This window comes from Eptesicus fuscus, chromosome 4 (genome assembly GCF_027574615.1).
Source record: "Eptesicus fuscus isolate TK198812 chromosome 4, DD_ASM_mEF_20220401, whole genome shotgun sequence".
NCBI classification, from domain to species: domain Eukaryota; kingdom Metazoa; phylum Chordata; class Mammalia; order Chiroptera; family Vespertilionidae; genus Eptesicus; species Eptesicus fuscus.
Window position 1 is genome coordinate 8681222 of NC_072476.1, and position 17384 is coordinate 8698605.

General features: G+C 51.5%; 1 protein-coding gene and 1 pseudogene across 1 annotated transcript; one reads left to right on the forward strand and one right to left on the reverse strand.

The window, feature by feature from the left end:
* Positions 1-514: 514 nt before the first annotated feature.
* Positions 515-8248, forward strand: CD19 (CD19 molecule). The gene is made up of 16 exons (XM_054714143.1): positions 515-564; positions 716-927; positions 1195-1449; positions 1762-1953; positions 2083-2379; positions 3365-3472; positions 3738-3786; positions 4081-4169; positions 4535-4654; positions 4784-4882; positions 4967-5035; positions 5125-5184; positions 5297-5353; positions 6210-6302; positions 6400-6501; positions 7673-8248. Exons 1-15 carry the CDS (start codon positions 515-517, stop codon positions 6489-6491), a joined length of 1842 nt encoding a protein of 613 aa, XP_054570118.1. The 3' UTR covers positions 6492-6501; positions 7673-8248.
* Positions 8249-11733: 3485 nt separating this feature from the next.
* Positions 11734-12328, reverse strand: LOC114228407 (60S ribosomal protein L9-like; annotated as a pseudogene).
* Between the last annotated feature and the right edge of the window lie 5056 nt (positions 12329-17384).

Below are 17384 nucleotides of genomic sequence, written 5' to 3' on the forward strand. Positions count from 1 at the left end.
GGGGCTTCGTAGGAAAGCACTGGGAGAGAATGGGGATCAGGCCCAGTGCAGGGAGCCGCAGTGGCAGCCTGGCTTGAGCTCAGCCGTTAGCTGATGCTGTCTCCCATTAGCTGGGTGCTGGGCTGAAGATGCCATGTGTCTGTTGTCCTGCTTAACCTTCGTAAACAACACTTTAATAGTACTATCATTACCTCCGGTTTACAGAGAAAGAAACGGAGGTTTAGACAGACGAAGAAATTTAACCAAGTAGTAGAGGCGGAGGATTCAAACTCAGGCCTGCCAGATCCCAAATATCTGTGACAGGCTGGTTGTATAGAAGTGACCATGGCCCAAGAAGTATTGGTTGAGTGAGTAAATGAGGTGTGTGTGTGGGGGGGGGGGGGCGGGGATGGATTTAGAGCCTGAGGTTGAAGGAGGGAGGAGTGGAAGAAGGAGGGACCCCTAAGACTGGGTCCACTCATTCAACAAACACTCATTGGGCACCTTCAGTGTGCCCAGCACTGCTCAGGGCACCATGCTGCCGTTCGTGCTGCAACGGGCTTCCTCTCGTCAGGGGAACAGAAAGTGAGCAAATGGACTCCAGATCACTTCACTTCACTGGTGGTAAGTGCTGGGATGGAAATAAGCCAGGGTAGCCGGGAGGAGGGGACTTTTGTGGGTCTGGAGAGGTGCACGGAGAAGGGGGCCTGAGGCGTGACCACCCCTTCCTCCCCAGAGGGGAGGGGAGGGGACTGCCCACCCGCCCCCGCAAACACCTATGGTTCAGTGCCCCGCAGCCCCCCATTTGCCCCAGCATCCCCTGCGCGGGGAAGCTGGGTGCCTCGGAGAGTCTGGCCACCATGCCACCTCCTCTCCTCCTCTTCTTCCTCCTCTTCCTTACCCCGGTGGGAGTCAGGCCCCAGAAATCACAGCTGGTGGAGGCTACAGGTATGAACGAAGGGCACAGATGGAGGGGCCAGGGCTGGACACCTGGGTTCAGGCTGGATGCCCTTGGCCAAGTAACTTACCCTCTCTGAGCCTCCATTTCCTTAATTGTAAAATTCAGGCCAGGGCTGAAGGATGCTGAAGGCTCATGGCTCCCAGTCGGTGGGGAATGGGGTCATTGGGTTTGTAACCCAGTGTGAGGCGTGAAGGGGGCTAGCTGCTCCCCGCGACCCCCCCTAACCCCCCCCCCCCCCCGCTCTCTCTCCGCAGAGGGAGGCAGTGCTGTGCTGCCGTGCCTTTCCTCCGATGATCCCCCCGATCAGCTGGCCTGGTATCAGGCGTGCCAGTCACAGCGGAACCAGAGCCGAGGGCTGCCAGGCCTGGGCATCCAGGTGGGGCCCCTGGGCATCCTGCTGCTCATCTCCAACATCTCTGACCAGATGGGGGGCTTCTACCTGTGCCAACAGGGGCCCCCTTCCGAGCAGGCCTGGCAGCCTGGCTGGGCAGTCAGCGTGAACGGCAGCGGTGAGGTCTGGGGTGGGGCAGGGAGGGCTGGATGAGAAGAGGGCAGCCCGGCGTGGAAGGAGGAGGGTCTGGAGGGTGGGGCTGGAAGGCCTAGGGTCAAGCAGGAAGCCAGTTGTAGGTGCTCCTGAAAATGCCTACCGCTTTGGACTTCCACACTGAACTGCTCCGCGTCTCTCTGTCCCATTTCTCTCGGAGACACTGCTTCTCTGCCTCCCTCTGGATCTTTGTTTCTGTTTACTTGTGTCCTTCTGGGTCTCGGGTCTCTGTGCCTTTCCTGGATGTCTCTGTATCTGGTTCCGGGTCTCTTCCCAGGGGAGCTGTTCCGTTGGAAGGCTTCAAACCTGGATGACCCAGGCTGTGACCCGGGGAACAGGTCCACACAGGACCCCGGGCCCTCTTCTGATGGCCTCACCAGCTCCCAGCTATATGTATGGGCCAAAGGTCACCCTGAGATTTGGGAGAAAGACCCTGCATGTGCCCCACCTGACGGCAGTGCAAACCAAGGTGAGGTGCTAGGGAAAGGCCAGGAAGTGAGGGGGCCAGGGATGGAGGATGGCGATTGGGAACTGGAGGGTTGGTTTGTGGGGGAGGAGACTCTAAGGCCTCCACCGGCCTCGCCTCTCCTTGCCCCAGACCTCACAGTGAGCCCTGGCTCCACGCTCTGTCTGCCCTGTGGGGGGCCTTCTGCTTCTGTGGCCAGAGGACCCGTCTCCTGGATCCACGTGCACCCCGGAAAGCCCAACATCTCATTGCTGAGCCTGAACCTGAGTGAGGAGGCTCCCGTCAGAGAGATGTGGGTCCCGGGCACCCTCAGGGGAGGGGCTGTTCTGTGGCTGCATCAGGCCACAGCTCGAGATGCTGGCACCTATCATTGTTACCATGGCAACACGACCGTCGTCGCGATGCAGCTGAAAGTCACTGCCCGGTCAGGTAGGGTTTCTCCCAGTTGTGGGGCCTGTGTGCAGAGCTACTGGGAAGAACTGGAAGCCAGCCCACCTCGGCTCCTCTTGGCCAGGACAGCCGCGCCCGAGACCCAACCCCTACGCCGAACGCTGACGCCACCTCTCTCCTCCTTGCTTCCAAGATACTGCTTTTTTGGGTCTCCTCCTGCCCTGGCTGCCCCTTCCCATCAGCGTTGGTAGAGCCTTCCTCCCCCACTCCTCACCTTTGGAGTCCTGAGCCCCCTTCTCATCCCTGTTTACACTCGCTCGTTCTTGTCTACACACTCTTCCTATTGGACCCCCCTTACTCTCTGGGCTCCTCAGACCACCAGGCCTTGGTGACTGGCTTCGAGGCTCCATACGCCTACACCCAGCCATCTCCTGGAGTTGCCACTGGATGTCCCGCGGGCACTGTCGCTCAACATGTACGAGAAAGTGAAACTCAATGTGTTCCCCAAGCAGATCTCCCGGGCAGCCCTGGGGAAGTGAAGAATTTACCACTTGCCCACATGCCCAGGCCAGGAATGCGGGCACCCTTCCTTTGCCTTACCTCACCCATCAAATTTGTCACAGTGTCCTGCCCATTTTCTTCCCAATACAATCCGACCATGCCACCCTAAACAGTCCTCAAACTCAGTCTCAACTTCCACTCCAAGTTTACCTCAGCCCCCTGCTGCCTCCCACCTTCAACTTGGTGAGCTCAGCTCTGCCCTCACGCTGACTGCGGCTGTCCATCACTGCGGCAGGACGCTGGTCGCCATCACCTCAAGCCTGACATGTCATGGTTTGCTTCCTCGCTACTTCTCCAGGCCCTGTGCCAGGCTCCGAGGCCCACTCCGAGCCCTCCTTGTAGCTTGGGACGTCGAGGGTCGGCGTCTTGCCCTGTCCCCCAGATTTATGGCCTTTTGAGGTCTTGAGGCCGGGAAACAAGATGCCAGCCCTGGTCCTGGTCTCATAGCGCCTCCCCCCGGCAGTACGGCGGTGGTTGCTGGAGGCTGGAGGCTGGAGAGTCCCCGTTGCCACTTTGGCTTACCTGATCTTCTGCGTGGGCTCCGTGGCGGGCTTCCTTTATCTGCGAAGAGGTGAGTCGAGCCCCCCAAAGGGTCTGCGAGCCCTCACGCCACCTCCCGCCGGAGAGCCCACACTGGCCAGTCTTACACCGTCTCTCCTCCCCACCGTTACAGTCCTGCCCCCCACTCCTTCTCTAAGTGCCCTCCAGACTTCCCCAGCCCCTTGGAATTTGAACTCCCAGCTCCTCCCTTGACCCAAGCGACCTCCCCAGCACCCCCAAAACCTTCACCCAGCCCAGGAGCTCTTCCTCTGATCATTCCCATGAACTCCCACCAGCCCTGGCCCTGAGGAGGAAAAGAAAGCGAATGACTGACCCCACCAGAAGGTAAGAATGCGGGTACCCCCGCCCCCAGAATCCCACTCCTGCGCTTCCATGGAAAGCTTCGCTTGCTGTTTGCTCTGCGGAGGGAATGCTGCCCACCTCCCAAGCCCAGCTCCAACGCCACCCCTTCTGGGAAGACCTCCTGGGAGCGACCCCAGAGCCCTCCCTGCAGGCTGTCCTGGGACCAGGAGCTGGTGACAAGTGACCACCTTCTACTCTCCGAGGGCCTGGCCTGCACCCTGAGTGTGTCCCGGGCCCCTCCAGGCCAGGCCCAGCGCAACCCCCTTCCTCCTCCAGGTTCTTCAAAGTGACGCCTCCCCCGGGCAACGGCGCCCACAGCCAGTACGGGAACGTGCTCTCCCTTTCCTCGCCCACGGCTGGCACGGGTAGGAGGCCGGGCAGGGTCACCCGGCTAGGGCCCCCTTCCCCACCCCTCAGTCCCCGGAGCTCCCACCGCCCCAGCTCCGAGCCCCGCCGGCAGGACAGAGCCCGCCCCGGGGGCGGAGTCCCGGCCAGAGGCGAGCCCCGCCCTTAGGACCAAGGCCCGCCCCCAGGACTCGGACCGAAGTTCGGTTCCGAGAACAGACGCGCACCGGGAACGGGAGGCCACGCCCCTGGTTCGGATCCGGTGCAGCCTCGGAGCCCTCCCGCCAATCCTGAGCATCCTCTCCCGCCGCCCCGCCGCGCAGACTTAGCCCTGACGCCCACGTCTCCCCCCCCCCCCCCGCCCCCCACACCGCCCCTCTCGCAGGACGCTCCCACCGGTGGGCTGCAGGCCTGGCCGCCGCCGTCCAGTCCTACGGAGGAAACCCGTACAACGAGGTCCAGGAGGCCGGAGCCGCGGGGGCCCGGAGCCCGACGGGGGCAGCTGGTGATGGTGCAGGGTCTTTACTCATATGTGGGGGTGTCGGAGTCCTCGGTGGCAGGAATAGTTAACTGGGGCCCGGGAGAAAGGGGGCCGTGACTCGGTCCCACCCCTACCCCCAAATCCCAGGCCCAGACGAAGAAGAAGGGGAGGCCTATGAGGAGCCGGACAGTGAGGGGGGCTCCCAGTTCTACGAGAATGACTCCAACCTGGAGCAGGACCAGCTCTCCCAGGGTAAGACTGCCCCCCGCCCCTGCCTCCCCCACCGCCTCAGCGGGGGCTGTGGACCCTCGCTGGACCCTTCTCCCTCTCCACCAGATGGCAGTGGCTATGAGAACCCTGAGGACGGGGCCCTGGGTCCTGAGGAAGAAGACTCCTTCTCCAATGGTAATTTGAGGTCCTCCTGGAGCCTCCCAAACCTCCATGGAGCTCCGACAGGGCAGGAGTGGTCCCTGAAATTCTCTTTTTTTCTGCAGCATCTGAGTTGTATGAGAACGAGGAGGAAGAGCTGGCCCAGCCAGTGGCCAGGACAAAAGGTGTGTGTGTGTGAGGATGGTCACATTCCTGAGAGCGTGAGTGGTGGTGGTGGTGATGGTGTGTGTGGCTTGGAGGCCAGAAGCAATAGTGACCCCCGTCTCCCTTCTTCAGACTTCCTGAGCCCCCCTGGGACTGCCTGGGACCCCAGCCGGGAGGCAACATCCCTTGGTGAGAAATGCTTAGGATCTGCCCAGATTGGGTTGGTCTGGTCTCAGCTCGAATTCCAGGCAGAACCTTGCCTTTGCTTTGACCCCAAACCCAAGCCCAATCCTGATCTTAGATTTGGCTCTTACCTATAACCTCAACACCTCCCCCAGCCCTAATCTCCACTCCAGCATTTGCCCCATCCCTAACCATGAACATCAACCCTGATCCCAAGCCAATTCCAGCCTGGACTTTGACCTCCACCTCACCTCACCTCAGCCCCAATGCAGACCTTCGCTTTGACCCCAGTTCTCTCTATAACCTCCTCATAACTCTAACTTGGACTCTTTCCAATTCTGTTCTTTTTTTTTTTTTAATATGTATATATTTTTTTTCATAACGACTTAAAAGTGGGTTCTTTTGTTTTTGTTTTTATTTCAGAGAGGAAGGGAGAGGGAGAGAGAGAGAGAGAAACATCAATGATGAGAGAGAATCATTGATCAGCTGCTTCCTGTACGCCCCACACTGGGGATTGAGCCCGAAACCTGGGTATGTGCCCTTGGCCAGAATTGAACCTGGGACCCTTCAGTCCTCAGACCAACGCTCTATCCACTGAGCCAAACCAGCTAGGGCTCTAATTCTGTTCTTAACTATTTCTCTGACCATGACCATAATCTAACCCATACCTGACTGAACCCTAAAATTAGCAAGGACCCCGAACCTGATGCTGCCCCTAATCCCTCCTTCCTAGTAAACATGGGTCAAGCCTTCCACCTCTCCCTGCCCCTCAAGCCCCCTCATTATCTTAGGCTGCACTTCCCTCCCCCCACCCCCCAGCATGGCTCCCAAACCTCCAGCTCTCCGTCTCCTGCCCACACAGGGTCCCAGTCCTATGAGGATATGAGAGGGATCGTGTATGCAGCCCCCCAGCTCCGCTCCCTTCGGGTCCAGCCTGGTCCCAATCATGAGGAAGGTGGGTGCTTCTACTGCTGTCGCCTGGTGTCCTCTGGGCTGACTCTCTCCCAGCCTCCTCCCAGCTCTGTGTTTCCCTCCTTCCTGGTCCTGACCAGATGCAGATTCTTATGAGAACATGGACAATCCTGATGGGCCAGAACCAGCATGCGGAGGAGGGAGCCACAAGGGCGCCTGGAACACCCGCTGATTCCCTTCAGGTAAGCTGGGAACTGCCCTCGAAGGAGGGAGATGATGACAGGGATGGAAGTGGGGGTCTGGCACTCAGGGAGGGAGAGGAGAAAGGGTTCCCAAGGCCTGGGGGGCAAGGGGAGGGCTCCTGGGCTCTTCCCCATCACAGTTTCTTCTGCATATCCTGGGCCTCCTCAGGTTCCTGAGACCCACAGCGGACTGAAATCTGGGGACCCAAAGCAGATGATGTCAACCTCGAGCGACGCTGCTCAGGATATGTGTACCTGTGTGTGTGTGTGTGTGTGTGTGTGTGTGTGTGTGTGTGTACACAAGTGAAACGTCAGTCCCGTTTGCACTGCCCCAATAAACTCCACGAGCTGTTCCAATCCTGTGCTGTAGTGCCCTGTGTGGGAGGGGAAGGGAAGGTGAGGACGGTGTATTCCCATCCTCTCTCAGGTCCAGTAGCGGAGGGAGAGCTGCATCTTGGGCACAACAGGGCCGTTTCTTTCCTGTGTCTTGGCCTACACCATCTCCCCTACTTGCCTGCCATTCCCACCATCAGTTGTTCAATCATTGTTCATTCAGCACTTGTATGCTGGGTGTGCAGTGAAAAGGAAGCAATCCAGGAATTGGCAGCCATCACTGGCGTTTATTGAACAACTACTATGTTCTCACATCAATTATTTAATCTTTACAGTAACCTCCCCAAGTTATTGAGCACTTATGTGCCAGGATTGTATTAAAGTATTTCACGTATTTTACGTATGTATTAGGTATACGTGTGTTTATGTATATTAGCTAATTTTATCTTCACAAACATCCCTATTTCCTAGATGAGGAAACTGAGGCAGAGAAGCTAAATAACATGCTCAAAGTGTGCCTAGTTAGTAAGTGCCGGGGCCTGGACCTGAACTCTGGCAGTCTGATTCCAGAGCCTAGACTTAGTCTTTTTAAAAATATATTTTTACTGATTCCAGAGAGGAAGGGAGATGGGGAGAGAGAGAGAAACATCAATGATGACAGAGAATCATTGATAGGCTGCCTCTTGCACGCCCCACACTGGGGATCGAACCCACAACCCAGGCATGTGCCCTGAGTGGGAACCGAATCGTGACCTCCTGGTTCATAGGTCGACGCTCAACCACTGAGCTATGCCAGCTGGGTGAGCCCATACTCAGTCTTGACATTCTCCCCTCCTAGGTGCAATTCTGCAGATGGGAAACTGAGTGCCAGGGGTCAACTAACATGTCTAAGGTCACACAGCTAGCACTCCACAGAGCTGGGGCCGAGTCCAGAAACCTGGCCGCCATTCTAGCCACTGTGCCCACCACCTGATCAACTGCCTACTTCTGATACAAACCACGAGCAAAAAGACTTCCAGAACTAAAAGTCGCCGGGCCCTGAAACCGTTCTGTAGCAAGCTCCGCCACACCCCAATTCGCTTCTCAGGCGAGGGTGGAATCAGCCGTCTCCTGCCTGTCTCCCCAGCTCCAGTGCTCTTCCGAAGCCCAGGGCTGGCTGAAACCCAGCCCCTCGTCCGCTTAGGAAGTGTCGATGTCTTTGCAAGACTGACTAGACTTTTCAGTATCTACAGTTTTAAGTCCAGAACTACTTTTCCTAATGTACCAGTTCTTTCTTCCTAATGTCCTATTTTTGTTTAAGAGACTCTATTCCTTCTTTGCCTCTGACCCTGTAAAACTTACTTTAACATTATTATTATGCGCCGGGCATTATTCTAAGAAGTGCTTTATGGGAGCATCTCGTTTCATCTCTATAACCTCTTAGGTCCACAGTGGTTCTCAACCTTCCTAATGCCGCGACCCTTTAATGCAGTTCCTCATGTGGTGGTGACCCCCAACCATAAAATTATTTTCGTTGCTACTTCATAACTGTAATTTTGCTACTGTTATGAATCGTAATGCAAATATCTGTGTTTTCCGATGGTCTTAGGCGACCCTGCTAGCGGTTCTCAACCTGTGAGGAAGGTACGCTAAAATTATTGTCAATATACAGCTAAGAAGACTGAGGTACAGAGAAAGTAATCAGTTGCTAACTGACCTTAGGCAATATACCTCAACGCAATGGCCCTCAGTTTTCCCAATTATAAACAGTGGTAGGGAAGGGGCATGGCCTGGTTGTCCGCACTCGGGGTGAGTGCTCCCAGGGCAGTGTCACGGTGGAAGGCTTCTTGGACTTCTGTGTTTCCTGTCGGCAGGAGCCCCGTGAGTTCCCTGCGCCCCACTGCCACCCTGGGGCCAGCTTGCGTTGGCTCCTGCCACAGTCTTACAGGCTACACAGGTTTGACCATTTTATTCATGAGCTTCTCAGAGCAGGTTTTTGCACCCGAGGTTTGGTCTGAATCCAGGTTCATACTCTGATTTTCTGCCGTGACGGTTCCCATCCACGGCCCGTTGGGTGGCTTGCTCCCATGTTGCACCCCGAGGCAGGTGCACGGACTTTTTTCTCTGTCTTCTGTGCCTGGAAGAGACAGCCTCTTCTCAGTTCTCAGCCTGTGCAGTGCACTCACCCTCAGCTCTCTGCTGTCCCAGGCCTCCCACCTTGACCTCTGTTCCCATGTGAGTGTTAAACTCCATCCTAGGGATCCCAGCTTCCCCAGGGCTGCTGGACTTCATCCCCCCTCACTGTTGTGGCTTTGCTTTCCTTCTTTATTTTTAGCATCAGGAAGATTCTGTCTTGCTTTGAGCTCAACTATCTTTAAAAAAAAATAAAAAAATTATATATATATTATATATATTGGCCCTAGCCTGTTTAACTCAGTGGATGGAGTGTCAGCCTGCGGACTGAAGAGTCCCAGGTTCAATTCTGGTCAAGGGCACATGCTTGGGTTGCAGGCTTGATCCCCACTAGGGGGCGTGCAGGAGGTAGCCGATCAATGATTCTCATCATTGATGTTTCTCTCCCTCTCCCTTCCTTTCTGAAATCAATAAAAATGTATTTTAAAAAAATAAAAAGAATGCAAAAATTAAAAAAATAAGTAAAAATAAATATATTTTTTTGTTGATTTTGCAGAGGAAGGGAGATGCAGAGAGGGATAGAAACCTCAATGATGAGAGAGAATCATTGATCGGCTGCCTCCTGCATGCCCCCCACTGGGGATGGAGCCCGAAACCCAGACATGTGCCCTGATAGGGATTGAACCTCAACTTCCAGGTTCATAGGTCCACTCAGCCACACCGTCCGGGCAGAGCTCAACTATCTTTAAAAAACAAAGCACGACTCCTCCTTATGTTTTGTGTAGTGTATGTTTGGAGTGTGGGTGGTGGCACATGAACCTCTTGAACACAGTCCCCATGGCAAGAAGTAAAAAATAAAAAAATACAAATCCTAGATCTAGCTTAGCAGTCACACCCTTACCTTCCCCTTCAGCTAAAATGAGCTCTCCCGCATTGTCATAATCCTTCCCTATTACCTATCATCCGGCTGCTTCGTTCCTCAGGTTTCCTGCCTGTGCCTGATACATTTGAGCATGTGACTCCTGGTGAAAACATCCTGCTTTCTTTTTCTTTTTTTTTTTTTTAAAATATATTTTATTGATTTTTCACAGAGAGGAAAGGAGAGGGATAGAGAGTCAGAAACATCGATGAGAGAGAAACATCGATCAGCTGCCTCCTGCACACCCCCTACTGGGGATGTGCCCGCAACCAAGGTACATGCCCTTGACCGGAATCTAACCTGGGACCTTTCAGTCCGCAGGCCGATGCTCTATCCACTGAGCCAAACCAGTTTCGGCTCTTTTTTTTTTTTTAATATATATTTTTATTGATTTCAGAGAGGAAGGGAGAGGGAGAGAGAGGTAGAAACATCAATGATGAGAATCATTGATCGGCTGACTTCTGCACACCCCCTACTGGGGATCGAGCTCGCAACCTGGGCATGTGCCCTTGACTGGAATCGAACCTGGGGCCCTTCAGTCAGCAGTCTGATGCTCTATCCACTGAGCCAAACCAGCCAGGGCCATCCTGCCTTCTTGAGAGTGAATCCGTGCCCAAGTCTTCTCTGTGTCCCGGGTACCCAGCCAGGGGATGGCAAAGATCAGAAGCTCAGGAAATGAGGGAGGGAGGAGTGGGTGAAGGTCTGTGGAAAGTCCTGCGAGGCTGGGTGCGGACGATGCGCTAACCCGGCCCAGGGCTTAACCATCATTACTATTATTTAGCATTTATTAAGGGCCTACTGTGTGCCAGGAGCCAGAGGTCACGTACACCATTCAGACTGGGGCTTCCTTCCAGGTAGGTCTCTACCCAGGAGGAAGCCATACCCAGAGCTCCTCAACTTCCCGTGCAAAGTAAGAGACCTGGTTTTACAACAGGGGCTGGGCCACTTCCAACAAGGTTTAGGGAGGTGACCTGGAGAAGCTGCAGGCACTTAGGGTGATGCCCAGCTTCCCTCATTTGCAGTGGCTCCCAGAAGGGCCCAAGGCTGGCGGAAGGGCTTGGGTGCCATCCCTATGTTTCTGGCCTGGCTGCAAAGAGTGGCTGACGATTTCCTGGGAGTGGGAGGTTCTTGGTGTCCCCTCTGCCAGAGCCTGGAACCTTCGTTCCCTGGGAAACAGCCCTACCTGCTGGGATGTGTGCCTTTAGCCTGGGCCTGGGCGAATCTGCATAGAGGATTTGAGGTGTAGGCTGACCAAGTTGGGGTATCTGAGTGGGGAGATATCAGTGTGGCGAAGCAGGTGGATGGGATAGGATGTGAGTGGTGGTTGCGTCCTGGATGGGTGTGCGGAGTACATGTTCTGTGAAGAGTATGTGTGGGAGAGGCAGGTAGTATTGAGTGTATGCTGTGTGTGTGTGTGTGTGTGTGTGTGTGTGTGTGTGTGTGTGTGTGCTGTGTTTTGGATGCATGTGGTACAGGAATTGTGAGTAAGGTAGATACATGGAGGACATATAGCCTCTGGGGTGTCAATGTTGTTGGTGGGTTCTGGGGAAATACAATGAGAAAACAAAATGTTTCCCCAACCCAGAAACCCTCTCTGCAGATGTAGTAGAGACAGAAAACATTAAAAAATAAATAAAAAGCATTAAATCAGAATGGATGCACATCACAGGCAACCCACTAAGAAAGAGATTGCAAAGGCAGAAAGACATTCACCTTTTGCATAGCCAAACAGGTACAACCCATCATCCTGTTTTTGTTGTTTTTTTCCAACAATAAAATGAGGCTTTTATTGCATCTTTAAAATCTTGCAAATGAGTGTGACAAGTCTTTCGGCACCTGGGTGTTCCTGTAGCTGGACAGCTTAGATCTCATTCATCAGCCTGCTGAACTGTTCCTTTTTCAGAAACATAGATGCCAGCCAAAATTCTTCTGATATCCTTGTTTTTAACTTTGTGGCTTGCTGAATCAAAGCAGCTGAATTTGATACAAGTTCAATGTCATTTCCTTCGAGAATCAACTCATCTTTCTGGGCCTGAGATACTGAACGAGCAATGCCTGACCTCATCCGAACCCTACAGATGTATTTTTCACCCAAGAAATTTCTGATTTCAACAAGACAATCATTCTCCTGAATAACGGCATTGATGGGGAAGTGAGAGTACACGGAGCTCATTCTGTAACGGAAGCTCAGGGTAACACCTTGATCATGTTCTGTACGTGACTGCAGGTAGTGTGAACAGTAGCCAGTTCCCTTCCATTTCCCCGCCATTTGTCAACATGGAGCCGCTTCTTTTTCTTTCCGGGGAGACTGAGCTCTACACCGATGTGACTGAAGTCCCTCCACAGGGTGCCTGTGAGGCCCTGCACAATCACTGTGCGTCCCTGCAGGGTGACGTCCACATTTTCTGGGATGTCAACAGTCTGATTGCTGAGAATTGTCTTCATCCTCACAGTAGATGCGGCGAAGAGCCATCATCCTGTTTTTAAAATTTTTATTTATTATATTAGAGAGTGAGAGGCTCCACTTATTTATGCATCCATTGGTTGATTCTTGTATGTGCCCTGACCAGGGATTGAACCCACAACCTTGGTGTATCCAGACGTAACCAATTGAGCTACCGTCAGGGCCAAGATAAAATTTCAAAATCCATACCTTGTTTTCCAAATAAGCAATGAATATGCCTCAAGTAAGTGGACTTGACAACACCTTTAGTTGCACATAGTTCATCCTAACTTTATAACGGTAGTTGGCTTTTATGGGGGGGAAGGGAGAAACAAACTTCTCGTGTGGGGAGGCAGTTGTGTACACTGCACAGGCCTGAGCAGTTATTCTCCCCCAGGAACTGAGGGATAGAGAGGGATCTTCCTTGATGTTGCACTTCAAAAGGATGGCTCCCAATCCTTGAGGTCCTGTTTGAGGCTGGCAAGAGACTCATTCAGCAGTTATAAAGATTTACATGCACTTGAAAAGTTCTGAAAGAAAAGGGGGCAGGTGGAGAAGAAACCCGGGTTCCCCAAGATATGTGATCAGTGCTGGGACCCTGCCAGCAGGTGAGGGGATCCCAAGGCAGGTGCTGGGCGTGGAGGCCACGGGGACATAGGGTACCAAGGAGACAGAACTGAACCTCACATCACCCTGCTTGGCCCCGGAGGATGGCTGGTTAGTCAGAGACAGGTAAGATTCCTCAGGGAAGGAACAACCTAAGACAGGCACAGTCGCAGAGGGGCCATCAGGAGAGAACTTGGGGGTCAACAGAGGTGGGGCACAGACCCTCACCCCCCTAACTTTGCAAGGGCCTGAACCCTCACCCCTACTGAAGGAAGTCTCCTGCCCCCATGGCTGCTTAACATCCCATGCCCAGCTCAAATTGGGACCCGGGTAACAGACAGAGACTTGGCCGACAGCAGCTGCCCTCTCACTCCAACAAGAATTGTTTGAGTTGTCTTGAACCCATGGTGTGGGGAAGTGTTTTTTTTTTTTTTTAAATAAATATATTTTATTGATTTTTTTACAGAGAGGAAGGGAGAGGGATAGAGAGTTAGAAACATCAATGAGAGAGAAACATCGATCAGCTGCCTCCTGCACACCTCCTACTGGGGATATGCCCGCAACCAAGGCACATGCCCTTGACCGAAATCGAACCTGGGACCTTTCAGTCCACAGGCCGACGCTCTATCCACTGAGCCAAACCGGTTTCGGCTGGGTTTTTGATATCTAAATCCAGCCTACCACCAGGAATGCTCAGGGCCTACTCAAGAAGGCAAATAATCCTTTCCACTAATATTTACAGGGTAAAATAAGATTGTTGTTAGAGTAATAAATTTGACAGTAAAATAGTAGTCAAGTTTTCAGGCTAATTTAAATTGGCTAATTGAAACAAGCAAATATTCTAGAAAAATTAATAGTATTGGACAAAAAGCAGTTCCTAAAGTGTTAACTAAAATTTTTAGTGGTAGTTCATTTCATGATAAAATTGCATAACATGTAATGAACCTAAAGTAGTCATATTATAGTGCAAAAAATTAAAATTTAAAATCTATCAAGACTACATTAAAAAATTTTCAAAAGGCTCCTAATATTTAAATAAAAAAAAAGGGGGAATAGTAGAAGAATATCATGTAAGGAAAAATATCCTGTAAGTAAATTACATCTAGAAAATTTGTACTTTAGAAAATTAATTGTAATGCTAAAAGCAAGACACCCATGAAAAACACACATGGTGTCAAGACAAGCCAGAGGAAAATCATTTGGGCAAAAAATGAAAAAGGATCCAAGTCAAATTTATAGGAAATATTCCTTTATTAACTTTTGGTCGAGAATATGTTTGTATATTTTCAGAAAACAACTCCGAGACCATGTGGATTCCGGCAACAGAGAGGAATCGACAGGACTACTCCAGCCATCAAGACAGAAGAGAAGCAGTCCAGAGATGGAAGACGCTGACGATGCCTTGCCATACTAGCAGTCAGCAACTGTGCGTCACTGCAGGTTGCTCAGGACCAAAGCAGAGAGGGTCGGACCTGCATTACCACCATTTGTCCACCATCCAGAACTGAAATATCATTGGTGACATGTGCACATAAGGAACTGTTTGACATTGAAATTGGGTCTCAAAAGAACTGTTGGCCCAGAAAGAAACTCACTACAGACTGATTCATTTGCCTTTCAGCATAACCATTATTGCTTGTCTCATTTTCGGTTCTTATAAGTGTATTTCTAGTAGAACATGATCTCACTCATCTAGGGGAAATGATGAACAACATAGACTGATGAACAAGAACAGACCCAGAAACAAGGAGGAATGGATCAGACTGTCGGGCCTCAGAGGGAGGATTGGGGAGGGTGGGGATATAGGAGAGAGATCAACCAAAGGACTTGTGTGCATGCATATGAGCCTAACCAGTGGTTAAGGACAACAGGAGGGTGGGGGTATGCGTGGGGAGGGGTGTGGGATGGGAATGGGGGGATGAGGACAAATATGTGATACCTTAATCAATAAAGATATTAAAAAAAAAAAATAAAAAAAAGAAAAAAAGAAAAAAAGAAAAGGGGGCAGAGAGGAGTCATATTCCTTATTTTCAAGAAGGAGAATTAGCCATAGCCGGTTTGGTTCAGTGGATAGAGCATTGGCCTGCGAACCGTAGGGTCCTGGGTTCGATTCTGGTCAAGGGCATGCACCTCGGTTGTAGGGCATGTACCTCGGTTGTAGGCTCCTCTCCTGCCTGGGACCTGGTAGGAGCTAGTGCAGGAGGCAACCAATCAATGTGTTTCTCTCACATCAATATTTCTCTCTGTCTTTCCCTCTCTCTTCCACGGTCTCTAAAAAAATCAACCGAAAAATATCCTTGGGTGAAGATTTAAAAAAAAGGAGAATTGAGGCTCCTATTTTTCATTTGCATTGTTCTGGGAGGATACTGTGTGGGTGTGTTACGGATGGAAGTGGAGTTCTTGGGGTGCCGCCAGGAAAAGAGTTTCCTGAGACCCCATGGGAGGGTGAGGTTTTGTGGAAGGTTTTATTGATAATGTAAAATTAAGGGGGTTCCCCTCCAAGGTCCCATCTCTGTCCACCTCACCATGGAAGAAGTCCATTCTTGTCTTTAGCAGGGCCAGAATTAAGGCCACTGCCCAGAATTTCTGTTCCATATTAAAGTACAGTGCAGCCCCACCCCATTTTGCTCAGTGGTTAGAGCATAGTTTGGGCCGTGTGCAGGAGGTAACCAATTGAGGTGTCTCTCTCATGTCAATGTTTCTTTCTGTCTCTATCCCTCCCTTCCATTAAGCAAATATCCTTGGGTGAGGATTAACACACACACACACACACACACACACACACACACACACACACACGCACAATACAGTCCAGTCCAGCGTTTGGCTAGCTTAGCTTGTGTTCCCAGCTGCAGTCCATTGCATGTGGAGTCTGTTTGGCCATGGGCCTTGTGGCTGCTTAATGCCACATGGCTATGGAGGGAGAACACGTGAGCCCATGGGCAAGTGTGGGGCGCAGAGCAAGAGAGAGAAAGCATAAGAAAGAGAGAGGGAACTCTTTTTGTCTGGAGATTTTACTTTATTTTTAAAATATGTTTTTATTGATTTTTTCAGAGAGCGAGGAAGGGAGAGAGAGAGAGAGACCCCTCCCATGGGGTCTCAGGAAACTCTTTTCCTGGCGGCACCCCAAGAACTCCACTTCCATCCGTAACACACCCATGCAGTACCCTCCCAGAACAATGCAAATGAAAAATAGGAGCCTCAATTCTCCTTTTTTTTTAATCTTCACCCAAGGATATTTTTCGGTTGATTTTTTTAGAGACCGTGGAAGAGAGAGGGAAAGACAGAGAGAAATATTGATGTGAGAGAAACACATTGATTGGTTGCCTCCTGCACTAGCTCCTACCAGGTCCCAGGCAGGAGAGGAGCCTACAACCGAGAGGAGCCTACAACCGAGGTACATCAATGTGAGAAAGAAACATCTATTGGCTGCCGGATGGGGGGCAAAACCTGGGCATGTGCCATGACCAGGAATTGAACCTACGACCTTTCGGTGCACAGGGCAATGCTCAACCAAATGAGCCACACCGGCCAGGGATTTTAACCCTCCCAGATTTTGCATGCTTCTGAGGGAGTCCACCCCCCTAGCCAATCCATTGTTCCCCAGGCTAGACTGACAGGTAGCACCTTCCCTAAGTCACCTTGACTTCACTTTGTATGTGCCATCTTCCCCTTTGTTTGTTTCCTTCCCCCAGTAATACGTAGGGAATGGACTGGTGGTTCCCTGGGGAGCGTGAAGCTGTAGCTTCCTAGTGAAGCTGCCCAGATGACCATACTTACAATGTTTGGCCTCCCTTTTGCTTTCTTTCTTTCTTTTATTATTATTATTTAAACATTTTTTTAAATTGACTTTTTTAGAGAGAGGAAGGAGATCGGAGAGAAAAAGTGTGTGTGTCTGGGGATTGAACCCACAACCTGAGAATGTGTCCTGATCAGAAATCAAACCGGCCACCTTTTGGTGTACTGGACGATGCACCAACCAACTGAGCCACACTGGTGAGGGTTCTTTCTTTATTAATATTAACCAGCTAATTACAAGAATAACAGGTATATGCAGTTGACATTGTGTGAGGAATTTATCTGTCATGATGTCTGGTGTGAGGGAGGGTTTGTATGACTTTGGAGGCAATTCGGAGAGTTGAGTGGTATTAAAGTGTTAGTCCGGGTGTTTACTGTGTAGATTCTGCATGTGAGGAGGGGATGTGTGAGAGAGTGGGTGACACATGGAATTAGTTCAGAACATGATTGGGAGAAACACTAATGGGGACATCATGAAGTCTGGGGCCTAACTCTGTGATTTCATTTTTCCCCCAAACCATTAGAGAATTTTTATGAGTTTATTTGAGCCAAACTGACCACATATACTGGGGGAGCAAGATCTCAAATACTCCTCTAGGCTCTGGCTTGATAGCTCAGTTGGTTAGAGCTTTGTCCTGATAAGCCAAGATTGCAGGTTTCATTTCCCGTCAG